Below are 18,357 nucleotides of genomic sequence, written 5' to 3' on the forward strand. Positions count from 1 at the left end.
AAAAGGGAAGTCGTGGCCTAATGGTTAGAGAGTCGGACTTGTAACCCAAAGGTTGCGAGTTTGAGTCTCCGGTCTGGCAGGAACTGTAGGTGGGGGGAGTGAATGTACAGTAGGGCTGGGTATCGATTTAGATGTTCCAATTCGATTCGATTTTCAAGCTCTCAATTCGATTCGATTTTCGATTCGATATTCGATTCGATTTTTGATTTAAATTCTCGATTCGATTAGACTATATGAATGAATATAGATTTAATACAAATCCTATATTTATAAAAAATGAACAGTGAACATAAGATCACAAATGGGGATGGGTTAAATGCAGAGCACTAATTCCTAGTATGGGTAACCATACTTGGCGACATGTCACGTCACTTTCACTTTTTCACTTAAAATAAGCAAATGCATCACATCGATTACTGAATTTAACACAAAAGGTCAGATGTTCTTGCTTCCACTGAAGCACAAGATGCTCTGTGATCTCAAATCATGCTGGAAAACATGATCATCTGGTCTTACACAAACTTATGCAGCTCAATTGGTGATGACATTAGGAAAAACGGGAATATAATACTAAGAGATATTAAAAAAAAATAAAAAATCTAAATTTTTAGCAATTTGCTGTATATGGATTGCCTGCAAAATGTTTTCTGCTCAAGAGAATGTGAGAGATCAAGAGGAAAAGCAAAGAAGAGCTAGAAAGCATTACACCCAGGTCAGTGTTCAGAGCCTACTGTGTTACACAGCCATAAATGTCCTTCAAGAGTTTATATTTCATACAATCCTTGAGTGAGATACAAGTAAACATGTTTAGTTTACTGTCCATCATGGAGGACTCAAGCATGAGACCCAACTCAGGCTCTAAACATCTCTCTGGACAATTTAATCAATAATTCATAATAAAGTAGAAGTGAATAAAATAAAGGTGGAGATGGGGGTGGTGGACACATACCGGAAGTGCTGTCACAGGAGCGAGGTGAGCGGCCCTTTAAATATTAAATACTGTGTTGTGATTGACAGGATTAAATGACTCGCTCCTCCTGAACTTCCTTTAGAAGCCTATTTTGCCAACAACGAGGTTTCTTTGCAGTTTGCACCATACTCCACAAAAAGTATAAGCAGCACACAGTATGTAATTAACATAATACTCTGCACTTGAGAAAACTAGAACCATCCCACTAAAAATCTGTATAAAATGAATGCACAGCCATTATATAAGAGAAAATCATTGCCAAAAACACCCTGTATCATGGAGGAAACAAATGGACTTGGATCGTGTGAAAACATAAAGGATAATTGCACAATTTTCATCTACTTAGAGAGCAAAAAAAAAAAGTAACTGAAATCATGTACCTGCATTTAAACTGTCTATAATCACTTCCTGATGCTTATTAGTAGCTCAGAACATCATTATTCCATCAGCAAGCCCACACGCCACCACAGACACTACAGTCAGGAGTCTGACAGGCAGCATGAGCTCTGACAGAACATACTGTCTCTGCTCTGAAATACATCTCAGCTGCCATATGGTGGGATGTGCAAGACCAAAAGCCAAAACCACATAAAAATAGCCCTTTAAGTAAACTCTATTAAATATTCTTAATCGACCATGAAGCAAAAAGCCACAATAACCATGAAAAGGACATCTGAAGTACACATATTTTCAGTACATGCTTGAGCAATCATTACTGGACTGAGAAATTGAATTTAGTCAAGCAGTCACGAGGAAAGCTTTTATGAACACACACACACACACACACAGTGGTATTTTCACATGTACATAACTATCACAAACAGACAACAAACAAGCAATAAGATAAATGTGATGAATTAAATTTCCTTCAACAAACACGATGTGTTCTGACCTTAAAAAAGGGCGATTCAAGAATGACCTTCAGAGAGTCAATAGGCTGAAAAGGATTTTCTGCACTAAGCAAACACTTATCTTGGTTCTCCAGGGACAGATGGTCAATGAACAGAATGCATTTGATTACACACTGTAGTTCATTGATCTATGCGTTTCATTTTATACACGATGCAATATGATCTAAATAGGGACATTGTCTAAAGTGATCATAAGCTCAAAATCCTACACTAGTGAAAAATACTGTAATATGTATATACATATTTTTGTGTGTGTGGCATTGCTGCATCAACTGCTAATTTGGCCTTATTAATGATCCCATAAATGAGCTCTTAGGCTGTTAAATGATTGGTTCACCCCAAAAAATGACAATTGCCATTTACTCACCCTCATGTTGTTACAAATTAAAACACATACTCAGGCAAAACACAGCAACTCACTGACTTAATGATCCATTCGCAGCAGTTAACAGCTAAATGAAGAGGAAGATTATCTGTGAATGACTTGATTTTGAAACAAATTTCATGAAAACAAATGGATTTATTGTCTCAAAAAGCCAAGGTTGCAGAATGCTAGGGGCTGTCAAACAATTAATCGTGATTAATCGCATCCAAAATAAAAGTTTGTGCTTACATACAGTAATATATGTGTGTGTGCTGTATGTATTTATTATGTATATATCTAAATATACACACATGCATGTATATATTACATGTATATATCTAAGAAAAATATATTTATATATAAAATATAAATTATATATAAATATAAATACATACATATAAATATTTTTAATATATATACACATTTATGTGTGTGTATTTAAATATACATATCAAATATACTCAGTACACACAAATATATGTACACACAAATAAATAAAAAATAAAAAAAAAGTGATTTGAGCACTTTATTTTAATACTTTCTCTTAGTGCCAATAGCCCAGCAATCTCACAAGAAATCGCTTCTGAACTTCATAGATGCAGCACCACAGCCTCAGAGTTAAGATACAACATAAAACATGTTTATGACTCTTTCTCTTTCTCTCTTTCACGCACTCTCACTCACACACACAGAGCTGCCAAGTAACAGGACATGTCATTGCATAATCCCTCCTGTAAATCCCTGTTCTACTTTTCATCTATTTCATTTAAGCAAAGCTTGAAAAAGCCTGAATAAAATCAATTTATCTGCTAACTAAAGCACACATAGTACAACTGACCTCCAAAAATGATTCAATGCAATTAATCTACTAATAAAACAAATGTCCTCTAAAAACAGCCTAAAATATCCTAATTATTTGGTTTTCCCATTCATCTCTCATATAGCTCCAGTTTGAAACACATTTGAGCATGTGAATCTGAGCGTCACATACATTAAGCAACATCCTGCGGCCATGTTATACAATGCAGGAAGCCCAATTCTAAAATGGCCAACCACATTTAAACAGTTGGAGTGAAATAATTAATTCACTTGTGTCCCTAAAAGGGACAGACCCTTTTACCCTGTCTATACATCTGTGTTTAACTCTCTCCAGGGCAGTTCAGTACTGGCTGTGCATCAGAGTATATGAGTTATAATAATAGCACTGCATAGCCCAGGGGACATCATGCGTCATCGGTATAGAAGCACTGGCATGTTACATCTACTCTTGTTGCAAGTTGCAAAATTGTGTTTGTATGTGTATGTGTGCCAAATAGTCAGCCGTCTGAAGGAGGATTGCTTTAAGAGAATAAAATGTTTCTCGGCAGCTGTTTTCATTTCTGTAATTAATAATTAATTAATTTTACCTCAATAGATGTCAGATTAAAATAAGTTAAATAAGTTAACTTATTCAGAAATACCTTTTTTATTTAATATTTACTATAGAAATGAAACTGACATAGGTTTAGCATGCATACCAATTCCTAAATTGTTTTGTTTAATGTCATTTTATTTTATGTTATATTATTTTTTATTATGTTTTTGGTGGTTGCAGTTTTTTAAATAAATAAATAAATATATTTTTTTTTTTCAATATCAGATGTGGACTATGAAATGAACCATGCACAACTATTTATTTATTTGTTTGTTTGTTGGTTGGGTTGAAAGGAGTAGGCCTACATGCAGTTTTTAATCAAATAAAATTTTAATCATATGTATGCATGTTTGTGTGTGTCTATGATACACACACACCAACTCTTAATGCTTCAGTTTGTTTTCTTGTTTTATTGTAATGCACGAGTGTTCAACATTCGACATTAAGCTGAGTAAATGGCATTTATGTGACAGTCACTAGCGCTGATTGTAAGTGTTCTGTTGCTAGGAGCCAAGCAGGTCACATTCTGGAAACTGTGATGGGTTCGGAGTCCACTAACCAATCAAACCAGTCAGTGCTAATGATGCTAACCTTGAGATGCCACTGCTTGAATTATTCATAGCAGTCAGGGTGTCTGATTTCATGCTCCTGATCTGTTATATTCCAGCATGAAGTAGGTTGTTAAAACACTTTTATTATATAAAGAGGTCAGTCATTGTCAATAATGGTCTTACACTGTGAATAGCAAAAAACCTCTTTCCTCTCCTCTCATCCTGTCTCCTTTCCTCTGCTCTCAATAATGACAATTATTCACATCCACCCTTCTCAGCAACGGTTACATCAGCGTCATGACTGAAGCGGTAAATGCACAAACCTAATGAGGAGGATTTTTAATCACTTTTAATGCCCAGAGGAGGACGTGGCGACTGCTGACGTTTGTGTGAGTGCAGTGAGATGGATATTTTGGGCTGCTGGGCTTTAAGTTTCATTGAGTATGAATATGTGTAACAGTCTGAAACCAGTGTGTACATCTATTAAAGGTCAATCAAAAGGTCATGGTGAATGGTGACCTTATAATAAAAAACCCTTTTCCATTAAAGCTAGTTGACTTGTTTTTTATTATAGGGAGTTGAATATATGTAATTTTCCATTAGAGCCAGATGACTACTCTCCATTTTTCCATTATAGCCTGATGATCATGCATCAGACTTAAAATGATCAGACTAATCTTAAAGGGGTCATTTGATGCTGCTAAAAAGCACATTATTTTGTGTATTTGGTGTAATGAAAAACTGCCAAAGGAGGTGAAGACTACTTCACCAAAAATGCATTAAAATACCTTCATGAGAGGTATGGTCTGGTATCTACCACACTGTTGTTTAAAATGGCTTCACACTCATAGTTTTGTTGTCTGAGACAAATTTCAGGCAAAATCATCAAATATTTATCTTTTTGTAGAGAAAATCGGTAGTCCTTGATCAATTAGTGTGACATGCTAACTGATAAGTGTTTTTGTTTTGTTTTGTTGATCATAAATTATGGCTCTTTTTGTAGGGAAAAAAACTAGTTTTTTTTATTAATTATTGTGACATGCTCATGGTTGTTTTGCTTTGTGTTTTGTTTTCTTTGTGTTTTGTTTTGCTTTGTGCTTTGTTTTGTTTTGCTTTGTTTTTCTTTGTGTTTGTTTTGCTTCGTGTTTTGTTTTGTTTTTCTTTGTGTTTTGTTTTTCTTTGTGTTTTGTTTTGTGTTTTGTTTTGTTTTGTTTTGATTTGTGTTTTGTTTTTCTTTGTGTTGTGTTTTGTTTTGCTTTGTGTTTTGTTTTTCTTTGTGTTTTGTTTTGCTTTGTGTTTTGATTTGCTTTGTGTTTTGCTTTGCTTTGTGTTTTGCTTTGCTTTGTGCTTTGCTTTGTGTTTTGTTTTTCTTTGTGTTTTGTTTTGTTTTTCTTTGTGTTTTGTTTTGCTTTGTTTTGTTTTGTTTTGCTTTGTGTTGCTTTGTGTTTTGTTTTTCTTTGTGTTTTGTTTTGTTTTTCTTTGCGTTTTGTTTTGTTTCGCTTTGTGTTTTGTTTTCTTTGTGTTTTGTTTTTCTTTGTGTTTTGTTTTGCTTTGAAAAAAAGTTAATTTTGCATCACAGTCGTGCCGTTCAGCTGCTCCTTTGTGCTGTCAACAGGACGATTGGGACCAATGTCTTGCATGAAATGTGTATTGCACATTCTGAAATAAAAGATCACTGATGTTACACAGTGTACCATCCCTTTTACCCAAGATCTCACTGGGAAAAAATCACAAGTAACATCCATAAAGGACCATAAAAATAGCACAGCTTTAGCTTAATCAAAGTTCTGGATTCTGTTAAAAACTGAAGACTCCATTTCCACACACACCAGTCTCAATCAATAAAGAGAAGGGAATTCTTGGAGTGAGGTGATCAGGGGAGCATCATTTAGCGCTTTGATCAACATGGCAATTGGATTCTCTTAAACTCTTAGCTAAAGTCTCTCTATTTTCATAATCACACAGTTTCATCAAATGGATAATTTGGTATCTCTTCTAAATGGACATATACCACATGCATAATTACCACAGTATCACTGAGAACATCACACAGAATTTACAGCAGCACTGAAACCAATGAAATCCCATGTCAGTAAAGCCTTTTTGCTGTTAGAAACCATTAGACAGAATCTTACATTAGTTTTCTCACAGGGACCAGAGCTAAAATCTTCTGTGGCTTGGTAATGAGACAATTTCCAACGAAAAGGAAACTCTTTTATAAGAATGTAAAGGCCTGTGTGAGCAGCCCAATGGTGCCTCAGTGATAGCAGGGTGGCTTAAACCAGTCAGAGCTGTCAATCACTCAGCTTTCCACCATTCTACGGCTTTGTGGGAACACGGCTATTGACCCATCTCAAGCTGGCAGCGGTGACAAAGCAGCCAGCGTGGAGCACAAAAGACACTCTCTGGGCTCAGACTCCCACTAACAACCAGTTATTTACACCCTCAGATTGAGACTGGGACTGGCTTCTTTCCAAATTACTGCTGACTAGAAAGGCTCTTTGATGACATCATCGACCCTCTTGCCGTACACCAAGTCTACTTTTCAAAGGACAGCAATCTACAAAACAATTCAGAAAGATGTGTTTGCATGTGTGTTGTTTATGCATATTAGCACAGTTTTAGCTTCTGCAATACTAGTAAAGTGCCCTTCAAAATGCATTCACAAAGACATAACTCCACATAAACAACAAAAGAAGGTCAAACATGTTAAGTAATTGAATGTTTCTCACATTAGATTTTGAATAGATCTCTACCATTACGCCACTCCGCTGGGCCTTTATACGGATTGGCTTAAGCAGCCTGGCGATTGTGTTGAGGGCTTTGAAAGGATGTCTTTGAGTGGACTCTGAATAGACACAGGCAAACCACACAGGCTGTCTGTGCAGGTAATCTTGCATTTCAAACGAATGCTATGCTGTAGGATGGCTTACAGCATTGCTGTGCTGAGACAATATGCCACAAAGGTGGTCAGGTTAGAGGCTCAGATGATGGGGAACAGATGAAACAGCTGTTATTATTTAGAATCCATTTAAAAATCAAGGATTTGAAAGGTAATTATTAAAAAAAAACTAGCGCACACCATGAAAAAAAACAACAACAACTTGAAGCAGATACTAAAGAATAGCCCTCACTTATAAGAGAGTTAATGGAGATAATATCATCTGGCAAACTGGAATGAACTCATTAAATATATAACATTTTCAAGATCTTATTTAAAATTTCTTATGCAATATTAATCAAAGTTGTTTTAATCGGCCACTGCCAGCTGTGCATCTGAATGTACCTCAAATGTTCAACTTTGCAATGCGTCAATAATATGTGTTAATGTCTGCAAGTATGCCAGAATTAATTTGTAAATGGTTAGAGTAATGTTGAATATTTTTATGACGGGGAAAAGTGAACTCAATGTCATATGCAAAACATGTCAAATAGACCAGCCCAGACTCATTAGCATTCACAGATGTATGTTTACACACATATTTGTATGTTTGGATATGTGCTGCAACATACAAATGATTAGGCATACTGACAATATGGAAAAAAAGGTAACACCGTATTTTACAGTGTCCTTGTTACACTTGTTACTTTCTATAGTAATAACAATAAATGTAGTATAATTACAAGAAACTAACCCTAAACCAAACCCTAACCTAAGCACATGTAAATTAGTATTACTCCGTATTTAATTAAATAATTACACTGTATCAAGGACATTCTTGCTCTCTGTATATGTGTGTCAGTGTGTGTGTGCCTACATTATAAAAATGTTATTGGCAAATAAATATACAGTGACAGTTTTAGTTACTAAATACTATTATATAGATATTTTTCCATTACTGTTTGAGTTAATGGCAGATGTGTTTTTAAACACTGTTAGAGCAGTGACATTCATCTCTAACTATTAAAGATCTGACAGAAGGCTGACTTGCACAATCCATTTACAATGACAGTAAGTGTTTCTACTGCTTTTGATGGCTCATTTCTCTATTGTTCAAGGTTCACAGTCTTCTTCACCCATTAAAACAAAAGAACTGAGTGTATTAGGCTTTTATCCTCACTGTTATCAGTCTAGAACAATGTCATATTAGGGGTGTGTAAAGCTAATAGAACTAGATGTTTCAATCCCTTTAGTAGGAAACTCTTGATAGTAGCAATCGGTGTGGAGTGGTTAAAAAGAGGGTAAGGTATGTCATTGGGGTCATCAGGTGGGCACCCTGCTTCATCGACGTTTCGTTGATTGAAGCCCACAACGTCTCCAAAAGGCTCAACGGTGTACCCAGCGTCCCAGGTACACCCCCCTCCATGCCATACCCTCTATATCCCTGATGGGCTCTGCATGGCAGGGGCGTCCTTCTCCCTGAGTCGGGCCTAAGCCTGACCGCATACCATCTGTCTCTACCTTGCTGCCCAGATGGGGTCCTTACGCTTGATCCAGAGCCAGTTACTGCTTTTTTCAGCAGCACTTGATATGGACTTGATGGCCTGTTGGAGAGAGCGACCCTTCACCCCTATTTTTCTCAGCAAACTGGTGGTAGATGTTGCAACAAAACCCCTGCATCCCACCTCTACTGGGAAGATGCTAGTCTTCCAGCCGTTCTGGGATGCTTCAGCTGCCAGGTCGGAATATTTGTTCTTTTTCCTCTCATAAGCCTCTTCAACCCCCTCTTCCCATGGTACTGTTAATTCGACAACATATACCAGCTTTGTTGTTGGAGACCACAGGACCATGTCTGGCCGGAGTGTTGTAGCCACTATTTCTGGGGGAAACACAAGCTTCTTATTAAGGTCCACTTCCAATTTCCAATCCCGCGCTGATTGCAGGAAGCTTGCATCTTTAGGTGTTGTACGATTCTCTTGATGTTGGCCAGCTGGTACGAAATTTGTGAAGTTAACCTTTCCTGCCAATGTTTGTGGGAGGTTGTTTGTGGTGGTTCGTTTCTGTTCCAGTATTGATGCCAGCTCTCTAAGTACTTGGTTATGCCGCCAAGTATAGCGCCCTTGGGTAAGACTTGTAGTGCACCCTGATAGAATGTGCCTTAGGGAATGCAGGTACTTGACACAGGGAACAGGCGGGGTCTTCTCCATACCACTCTTTCAGATTTTGAGGGGAGGGTAGCAGGTCGTATGTGGCTCTGATGACAAAACTCAGCCGCGCTCCATCCATCTGCCAGATGTCACGCCAGCTGAGCTTTTTCTTCTCCAGGCCCTCCTTCTCTGCGGACTGTGGGTTTCTTCCTGCAGCTGAGTTTCATCCGACTGATTTAACCTTTTCCTTGACAGACTCCGGTCAATGCAGGGCCCTGGGTTGGTGGTTTTCAGGCATTTCTTCCTTGCTGTACCTTAAGACCATGGGTTGATGTTACTTTCGCCCATCCACACACGCAAGTCTGAAGAACATGTCCAGCTACTAATTTCTCAAGAGTCTTGCTACTTCCTTCTTTCGATGTCATGTCCATTCCAAGAGTCATTACCGGGAGGTCAGTCTGTGAGTCTTCTTGCGCCCCTGCTCTCGCAGACTCTAGGGGTATTTTTCTTTTTTAATTTTTCGTAGCCAGATAAGGTGGCTCTTGTGCCCTAATAGGGTGACGGAGCCTGCTGCTATGGGTAGCTAGCCCATAACAGCCCCGTTGGGGTCTATTTCCTCCTGTCAGCTGTCTCTCCATGCTGTCACACGGTCTTTCCCTTGTCGCCAGCTGCACTTTCACAACAGTCACTGGGTTTTCTTCCAGAAGATCAGTAAAGCTAATAGAACTAGATGTTTCAATCCCTTTAGTAGGATATTACTATATGATATTTTCTGGGATTTTATCGATAACTATAATTAGACGAGATTTTGCTGATTGTGTTATTGTGCTGGTATCTCAAGGACTACTGTGGACAGCTGACTCCTGAGGTTTTTGATATTCTTCATATTTATACTTTAAAAAAATGCAGCGCTCCCATTTAGAACAACGGAAAAAATACGCTAGCCTCGGTAAAAAAACGCTTTGGTGGACACGCGACCTAAATGCACACTCGCACTTGTCTAGACTTCACGTAATATATGCGTGCACTCTGTATAGGTGTTTTGAATAGCTTTTGCAAAATACTCGATAATGTCAAATCGCACATCGTTAAAACAACAATTACAATATTATTGCAGACGATATATATCGCACACCCCTATGTCATATTTACATTATGCACCACTAGCTGGGTGCCCTTACGACAAAAATATCTTCTGCAACATGGCTTACAGATTTGCCAGTCCCAATGCATCTCCTTCGTAAAACCCTTGGCCTAACCTGCACAACAATACCGTGGTGTAATATTACATCTGCCATCATCAGGACCCTTTTGTATGTGCACTTTGTTTTTACAAATAGACAAAGGTGTATAACAAATGGCACACTGCTTTTTAGTAAAGTTTCTTTTGACCTATTCTAGTTTTTGACTCAATATTTTATGTAAATATCAACACTATCAAAAACTACCTCAGGTACAAAGATGATGATTGACACATTGTTTTTCTCAAGCAACACAAGGTGGAAGGGAGGAAGCTAAATTAGGCCAAACTCTAAATATTTCACAAGCTCTCATCCATTATTGACCAATGGCTTCGCCCAGCCAGGCAGATTAGAAATCAAATCTCTCTCCAGTCATCCATCAGTTCCCTCCATTCTTCGAGCACATTCACATGTTTAGAACCAAGAAATCTTCTGCTGCATGATGACATTATTAAAAAAATTGCAAAGTACAGCAATATCCTAATTCCAATTAAAAAAAAAAAATCATAATATGTTTAACCCATCTAACATTCTAGAGCACACTATAGGATAAAAAGGAAAAAATAATAATAAAGTGGTGACCAGGGCAAGTTTAATCACTTTTTTTCTTACAATTTTTCTACTGTTAATTTTTTCAAATTCTTGACTACAAAAACAATTACTGTCCAGGAAAAAGGAAGAGTTCATTAAACACTCACTGACCTTTTGGCGAAATCCAGTAGGACATGTTTTCAAGCTATAGCCTATCAACCTTACACTGTAATATAACTATATACAAATCTAAAACAGTTCATTTAAATTGTAATACTACTCCTGTATTTTTTATCAAATAAATGCAGCCTTGGCGAGACTATTTTAGAGACCCAAACTTTGGAACAGTAGTGTAAAAGTAAACCTTACATTAAGAAAGTACACAATTTTCAACACAAAACAATTAATGAAACAGATAAAAAAGCATATTCAAAACTAATCTCCAAATCAAAACTTATATAAATTATATAAAATTGTAAAACATGTGACAACTTGCCCCAACCTGACAATTGCGACCCGAATTGGACCACAAAACCAGTCATAAGTGTACATTTTTCAAAATTGAGATTTGTACATCATCTGAAAGCTGAATAAATAAGCGTTCCATTGATGTATGGTTTGTTAGGATAGGACAATATTTAGCCGAGATACAAGTATTTGAAAATCTGGAATCTAAGGGTGCAAAAAAATCAAAATATTGAGAAAATCGCCTTTAAAGCTGTCCAAATTAAGTCCTTAGCAATGCATATTACTAATCAAAAATTAAGTTTTAATACATTTACGGTAGGAAATTTACAAAATATCTTCATGGAACAATGATTTTTGGCATAAAAGAAAAATCGATAATTTTGACCCATACAATGTATTTTTGGCTATTGCTACAAATATACCCCAGCGACTTAAGACTGGTTTTGTGGACCAGGGTCACGATTATGAAAAACACATTTGTCTTAAGAGCATAGCTGTACCTTTCAGTTGAAAAAAATCTACTTTCATTATATAGGCTAGTTGACCCCTGGCTCTATGTATGCCAGTGTGGTTTTATTATTCTCATTTGTTTACCCAACAACAATATATGGTATGACTTCATATTTTTGATTGGAGACCATGCAAGCACACACACACACACACACACACACACATGCATCAACATATCTTCGACCTCATCTAACCATTTAAGATGTCTTGATTTTAAGTTCCTTTACAACACAACATCCTTGACAAAGAAAATGATGTCTCCTCATTAGTTCCTTTGAAATTGACCACTCACCCTGCCAGCGTGTCAAAAACAGCAAACCAAAATCGATCACTAGCAATTACAGCTGTAGTTGTGATAAGTTCATTGCAACATCCCTCTATTTTTTTCTCTGCTTCAATAACTCTCAATTTCTGTAGCCACATTAGATTAATGGCTGACTATGAAATTAATGTCGGATCAGATTTACTGGTGAGCTTACTCGCCCCCAGTTCACTGATCAGTTGACAATTATCCCACATCATCTCAAAAAGGCTGCCCTTACGAAATACGTGCAGATGAGGTCAAACACTCAGACAGGGCCCATAAAAACCCAACACACGCCTGCGAAAACAACATTAAGACACACAGTAAAAGTCATGCTCTATAAACGGGAGTGTTTTGAGTATTCTTAGTGATTTAACAGCTGGATGTTCTGGATGGAAGCTTTGGGGCTCAGGTGCAGTTGGGTACTTACTGGTTGTGTTTCCTGACATCTGGATGATGCACTTGGACTCTTTACTCATCTCACGAGAGTTGAAGGGACGGACTCTCACTGCAACCTTCACCGAGGCCCCTGCCATGGTGCCTCTGTGTGCGCTGAAAGCACTGCTTTAAATGTCCAGATCACTGCTCACACCTGCAAAGAGAGAAATGTAACATTATGACACCGATTTCATCAAACATAAAACTGGAATATCTATATCTTTATCTATTATATTATATTTAAATATAATATTATTATTATTATTATTATTATTATTTAGTGATTTAGCAGACGCTTTTATCCAAAGCGACTTACAAATGAGGACAACAGAAGCAACAGAAGCACTATCTCCTAGGAAGAACTATAATAATATAATATAATATAATATAATATAATATAATACAATAATTATTGGTTTATTATTATTGTTATTATTTTTATTGTATTTACATTTATAATGTATTACAGTTATGGTATTAAATATATACATTATATTAATTACATATGTGACCCTGGACCACAAAACCAGTCATAAGGTTCAATTTTTTTAAATTGAGATTTATACATCATCTGAAAGCTGAATAAATAAGCTGTATGGCTTATAAACATAAGATGTATGGTTTGTTAGGATTGGACGATATTTGGCCGAGATGCAACTATTTGAAAATCTGAAATCTGAGGGTGCAAAAAAAATCAAAATATTGAGAAATTCGCCTTTAAAGTTGTCCAAATGCAGTTCTTAGCGATGCATATTACTAATCAAAAATTAAGTTTTGATATATTTACAGTAAGAAATTTACAAAATATCTTCATGGAAATGATCTTTACTTAATATCCTAATGACTGGTTTTGTGGTCCAGGGTCACATATGAAAAGCTGCATATTGAGACATATTGATCAATGCACAAAAATATTCATGTACAATAAATTTACAGTAAAATCTATATTCCTTCATCTATGTGCAGCACTTCTGAAAAAAGAGAGGATATTACTCGTTTAGTAGCTCCATTACTATATATGAGCAGAGAGATATTGATTTAGACGATCTCGATTGGAAATTAAATTACACCTACTTTCGGGAAGGCTGTAAATCTTAGCTGCCTATCACCATAGCAACGGAGTGCAATTTCTGTTGTATCTATAAAGAAATGGCATGAAGGGATGACAGGCTGACAAGCAAAAACATGATTTCAGTGGTGACTTACGATGAGGTTAAATAATAAATCTAAAAATGTTCAATATTTCGATGTTCAGATCAAACAGGAAAGACTGTGTTTATATGACCTCACCGTAAAAGGATCATGCATGGTCAGCTACAGATCTAGAGAGATACTCAGCCCGGCAGCAACAAAAGAATTGCACGGCTGGCTAAATGTCAGTACGCTCCCTAGGATTACAATAACAGATAACAGAGCTGGCTGCCACAAACTCTGAGTCCAGCTCAGCCTCCTAGTCGGACCAAAATGGAGGTACAATTAATGTGTCATGCATGCAGGGAAGATTTATGACCTATAAGCCTCAATCTCATTTTCAACGAGTTCTGCTTCTGTTTATAAGCGTGTTTGCTTCAGTAACTAAGAGGTTTATTTGAATAAACGTAAAATAGCTCATATAGTGATCTCATGTGAGCTGCATTCTGCGTTTTTCAATTAGACTAACATCACGCTGAGTCACATTCTGGTGTGACGGAGTGGGTTCAGTCTCTCGTCTACTTAGACTACTTGACATGAACCTCAAAGGCAGCATGTCAGTTTACAAAGAAGTCAGAAAGCTGCAGTTTTTAGTGTTGTTGAGTTGATGAAGTGACAACTATAAAACTGATTTTATAATACATGTATTGTGACCGGCATGTTGATTAATCAACCTACTCATGTCCATTATAAACAATTTCTGATTAACCTAATTAAATATTGACACGTAACCTAAAAATGTACTTCATGTGGTAATATATGAATTGATTTGGTTTGATTCAAGGTTGAAAATATTACTTAACAAGTCTTTCTTAATTGTTACACCAATGACAGTATTTTTAAGGGTCAGATCAAGTAGTCTTAAAGAGGTAGTAAAACAAACAAGGAGATTTTTTGAAGAATGTTGGTAACCAAACAGTGGCTGGTAGCCATTGATTTCCATTGCATTTTTCCCTACTATGGAAGTCAATGGCTACCAGCAACTGTTAGGTTACCAACATTCTTCAAAATATCTTCTTTTGTGTTCCACACACACAGGAATGAAATTCTTACAGGAAGTACATGAGGGTGAGTAAATGATGATAAAAATTTAATTTTTGGGTGAACTGTGCCTTTTAAAGCACTGCTTTTCTTGGTCATTGGTGTAACAATTAAGTAAGACTTGTTAAATAATATTTCTGACTTGAATATAACCAGTTAGTTTACACATTATCACATGAAATAGGTTTGAAACAATTTGAGGGTGAGTAAATGATGAATTGTAATTTGTGGGTGAACTATGCCTTTAAGGTAATATTTTGCAGTGTAGATCATAAATCCATAATGGATTTTTTTGTCGTCAGTCATTGTGATCTTAAGTGTCAACAAATCTATATAAATCATTCATTTGTGTGACATCATATGTAGAATATAGTGGGAATCATACGCAATTTCATATGTGTGTTGCCAGTAGTCACTATATTTTCCCAACTCGCTACCATATTAATGGGAAAAAAACGTATAAATGATAATTCTTTGTCTGTTCTCTGGTAAATTCTGGAATCGTGATTCATAAGCTCTATCTTGAAGACATTACTATGTGGCTGCGAGCCTGAGACAATGCATGACAGTGCATTTATCTCGCCCGCACTTAGAAATATGTACACAAGGACAGAGGGCCATTTATGACGAACAACATCTGTTCCAATACTCAATAAAAAAACACTTCTCTGTCATAATAATAATGTCTGGATTTGCTGACAGGCTCTAAATGGCCGCACCCCACGGCAGTCCCACCCTGGTGACCCAACACCAAATAAACAGACAGAGCCTCATTAATACTGCATTGTCCTCTAGAACATGCTAACAATGAAAAAACTCTTACCTTTACAATGGTGATCCTCTGATGCTCTCAGCTATTGACTCTACAGATCAGCTCCCACTACTGCCTCTTGTGCTGGCTTCTCAAATTCTCTTTTTTCAGCTCTTCCTCTTATATGTCGAAAACAGTCTGTTTTCCCCTCTGTTTAACAGAGGATCCTTTATTTGTTCCAGCGAGGTGTAGCTGGATGCTCGGCGAGGCCTGCTTCTTGGAGGAGAGATCTTTGAGTGCCCTGTAATGTAGAAGCCAAAATGGCTCTGCTAGCTGCCTAGAGCAGTGATGCTGAGACTGACTGAACCAGTGACATCATCACTGAGGAAGGCAGTAGCATCAATGCAGTAGAGAGGAAGAGAGCGAGAGGGGGAGGAGAGAGAGGGGGGGGAGGGGGATGGGGATTAGATTCTCCGCGGAGGACGGTACACACACTCTCACACACAAACATGGCTCTACATAACATGAGACTCAGCGGCTAATGCTGGACTGCATGTGTGAGCTATGTCAAAAGAAACAAAGTAAAATGTACAATAGTATGATAAAATAATATTTAATATTTCGAAGAATTCACCTGAAAATCCTTTTTAGTATATGCATTTTCTGAAGTCAGTAAGTGAATAAGACACTAAAAGAAAATGACTCAAAAAAAGATTCATTATGAAAAGAAGTAATCACATGAATGTATCTTTATGAAAAATGCATTACAGAATCAAATTAGTCTATGCTGGGTTTTTTAACGGCTATATAGATAGAAGGTTCAAATTTTATCTTGAATTGTACATGATGAAAAAGGGCTAAAAGACAGATGATGATGATGATTACATCGACTTCTAAGCTTTAACATTCCATCAATGGTTATGCTAAATTTAATTTCTTAAGGTTAAAATGTCTTAAATTCTTGATGATAAAAAAATTCTTAATTTTTATGCAAGTTTAGGGGTAATTGAAAGACAACTTTATTATTATTATTTTTATTATTATTATTACATCGACTTCTAAGCTTTGGCATTCCATCCATGCTTATGATAAAGTACAATTTGATTATTATTATTATTAATACTATTATTTCTTAAGGTTAAAATGTTGTCTTAAATTCTTGATGATAAAAAAAAATTAAAATTAAAAAAGCTTAAAATCTTAAAGTTTAGGGGTCATTGAAAGACCATTTATTATTATTATTATTATTATTACTTCTAAGCATTAATGTTCCATCAATACTCATGCAACAATGAATGAATGAATGAATGAACGAACGAACGAACGAATGAATGAACAAACAAACGGACGGACAGACAGACAGAAAGATAGATATTCAAGTAAAAATTGTTTTACTGTAAATATAATTTTCAGAAACTATGGATCTCCAGGGTTGCTTATAAGTTCAAATATTTCACTTTTTTTTTTTTTTTACTTTGTTTTTTCTAAAAATGAATTGAAATGAACTGCAGAGAACAGTAAATAGCATTTGACCTCATTTTGGCCTTTCCTTTGAGCTATTTGTCAAGAAAAATCAGCTTTCCAGTGGGATTACTCTCAATTCACAAACTATTAGAGCAAATTGGACTGTGCTCTCCCCACAAATCCAGTAAACCCATGTAACACATTCATAAAGGAAGCTTTTCCCACTGACATTAATCCACCTCTATTCTTCTGACTCAGCCTCTGTTTGCATTTTCTAAAATCAGGAAATGAATTAGACTAAAAGGAAATGACACAGTAAAGAAATATATCTCATTATGGAATCAGGATTAAGTATTCCATTAGCATATCTTTATAAAATTTGCATTACTGAAAAAAATGAATCTATGTTGGGATTCTAATAACCTGATCAGTTTTTTAAGAGTACAAATCAATAATTAAGGTAATATTAACTGAAATATTATAGAATTAAAGACAAAGTGATTTTGAAAGAGTTAAGGATAACCAAGGAGGTATGAATAGCTTGGAATATCTTTTAAAGAGGTTATTATGCATGCGATTCAAAAGCTTTTTATTTAGTGTCTCTAGATTCTATGTGACACTGCATACGTCAGAAAGAAAACCGAACAGCACATCAGTCTCTCTGAATGCTGTAATGATGATACAGTGTTCGTGAGCAGTTCAAAGCAATTGTTTGTTCTGTCCATATACAATAGAGGGAAGGGAGACAGACCATCCATGACACATCCAGAAACTACCATGGCAGTATTCACTTGGGTTTCACCCAGATCGGATACAAAACTCCAGCTAATGAGCTGGTCACTGACTTCATCTGGGACTTCATTTTGTATGGTCTTTTTCTCTCCCTTTTCATTCTATCATCTTTTGCATGTCTTAGTCCTCCTAACACCTCTTTTTTTCATGCAGTTTTGTCAACATGCCCCTTCCTCAGACGTTTGACCACTTACACCAATGCCTATATCAAACTGTGCCCATTCTTGACTCAATCATAATTCTTGACCCAATATCAAAGTATCCAAGGCAACTCATTCATGACACATGATAAATCCATATGTGTGACTCACACGGTTTTAGAAATGTGCATGTCCATCTCCATTCTGTCTATCTTTCAGTATAGCGTTATTAGACAAAAAAAACTATA

General features: G+C 36.4%; 1 protein-coding gene across 1 annotated transcript in view; it reads right to left on the minus strand.

Moving 5' to 3' along the window:
* The window catches only part of LOC107694128 (kinesin-like protein KIF1A), a 71,566-nt gene extending 55,484 nt beyond the window's left edge, over nucleotides 1-16,082 (minus strand). Inside the window, exons 1-2 of the mRNA XM_016493739.1 lie at nucleotides 15,786-16,082; nucleotides 12,723-12,884 (exon numbers count right to left, since the gene is read on the minus strand). Of these exons, the coding sequence (XP_016349225.1) occupies nucleotides 12,723-12,828 (106 nt within the window). The 5' untranslated portion in view covers nucleotides 12,829-12,884; nucleotides 15,786-16,082. The remainder of the gene's footprint in view (nucleotides 1-12,722; nucleotides 12,885-15,785) is intronic.
* Nucleotides 16,083-18,357: the final 2,275 nt, after the last annotated feature.

Source organism: Sinocyclocheilus anshuiensis, unplaced genomic scaffold, assembly GCF_001515605.1.
Source record: "Sinocyclocheilus anshuiensis isolate Anshui unplaced genomic scaffold, SAMN03320099.WGS_v1.1 scaffold1530, whole genome shotgun sequence".
Classification (NCBI taxonomy): domain Eukaryota; kingdom Metazoa; phylum Chordata; class Actinopteri; order Cypriniformes; family Cyprinidae; genus Sinocyclocheilus; species Sinocyclocheilus anshuiensis.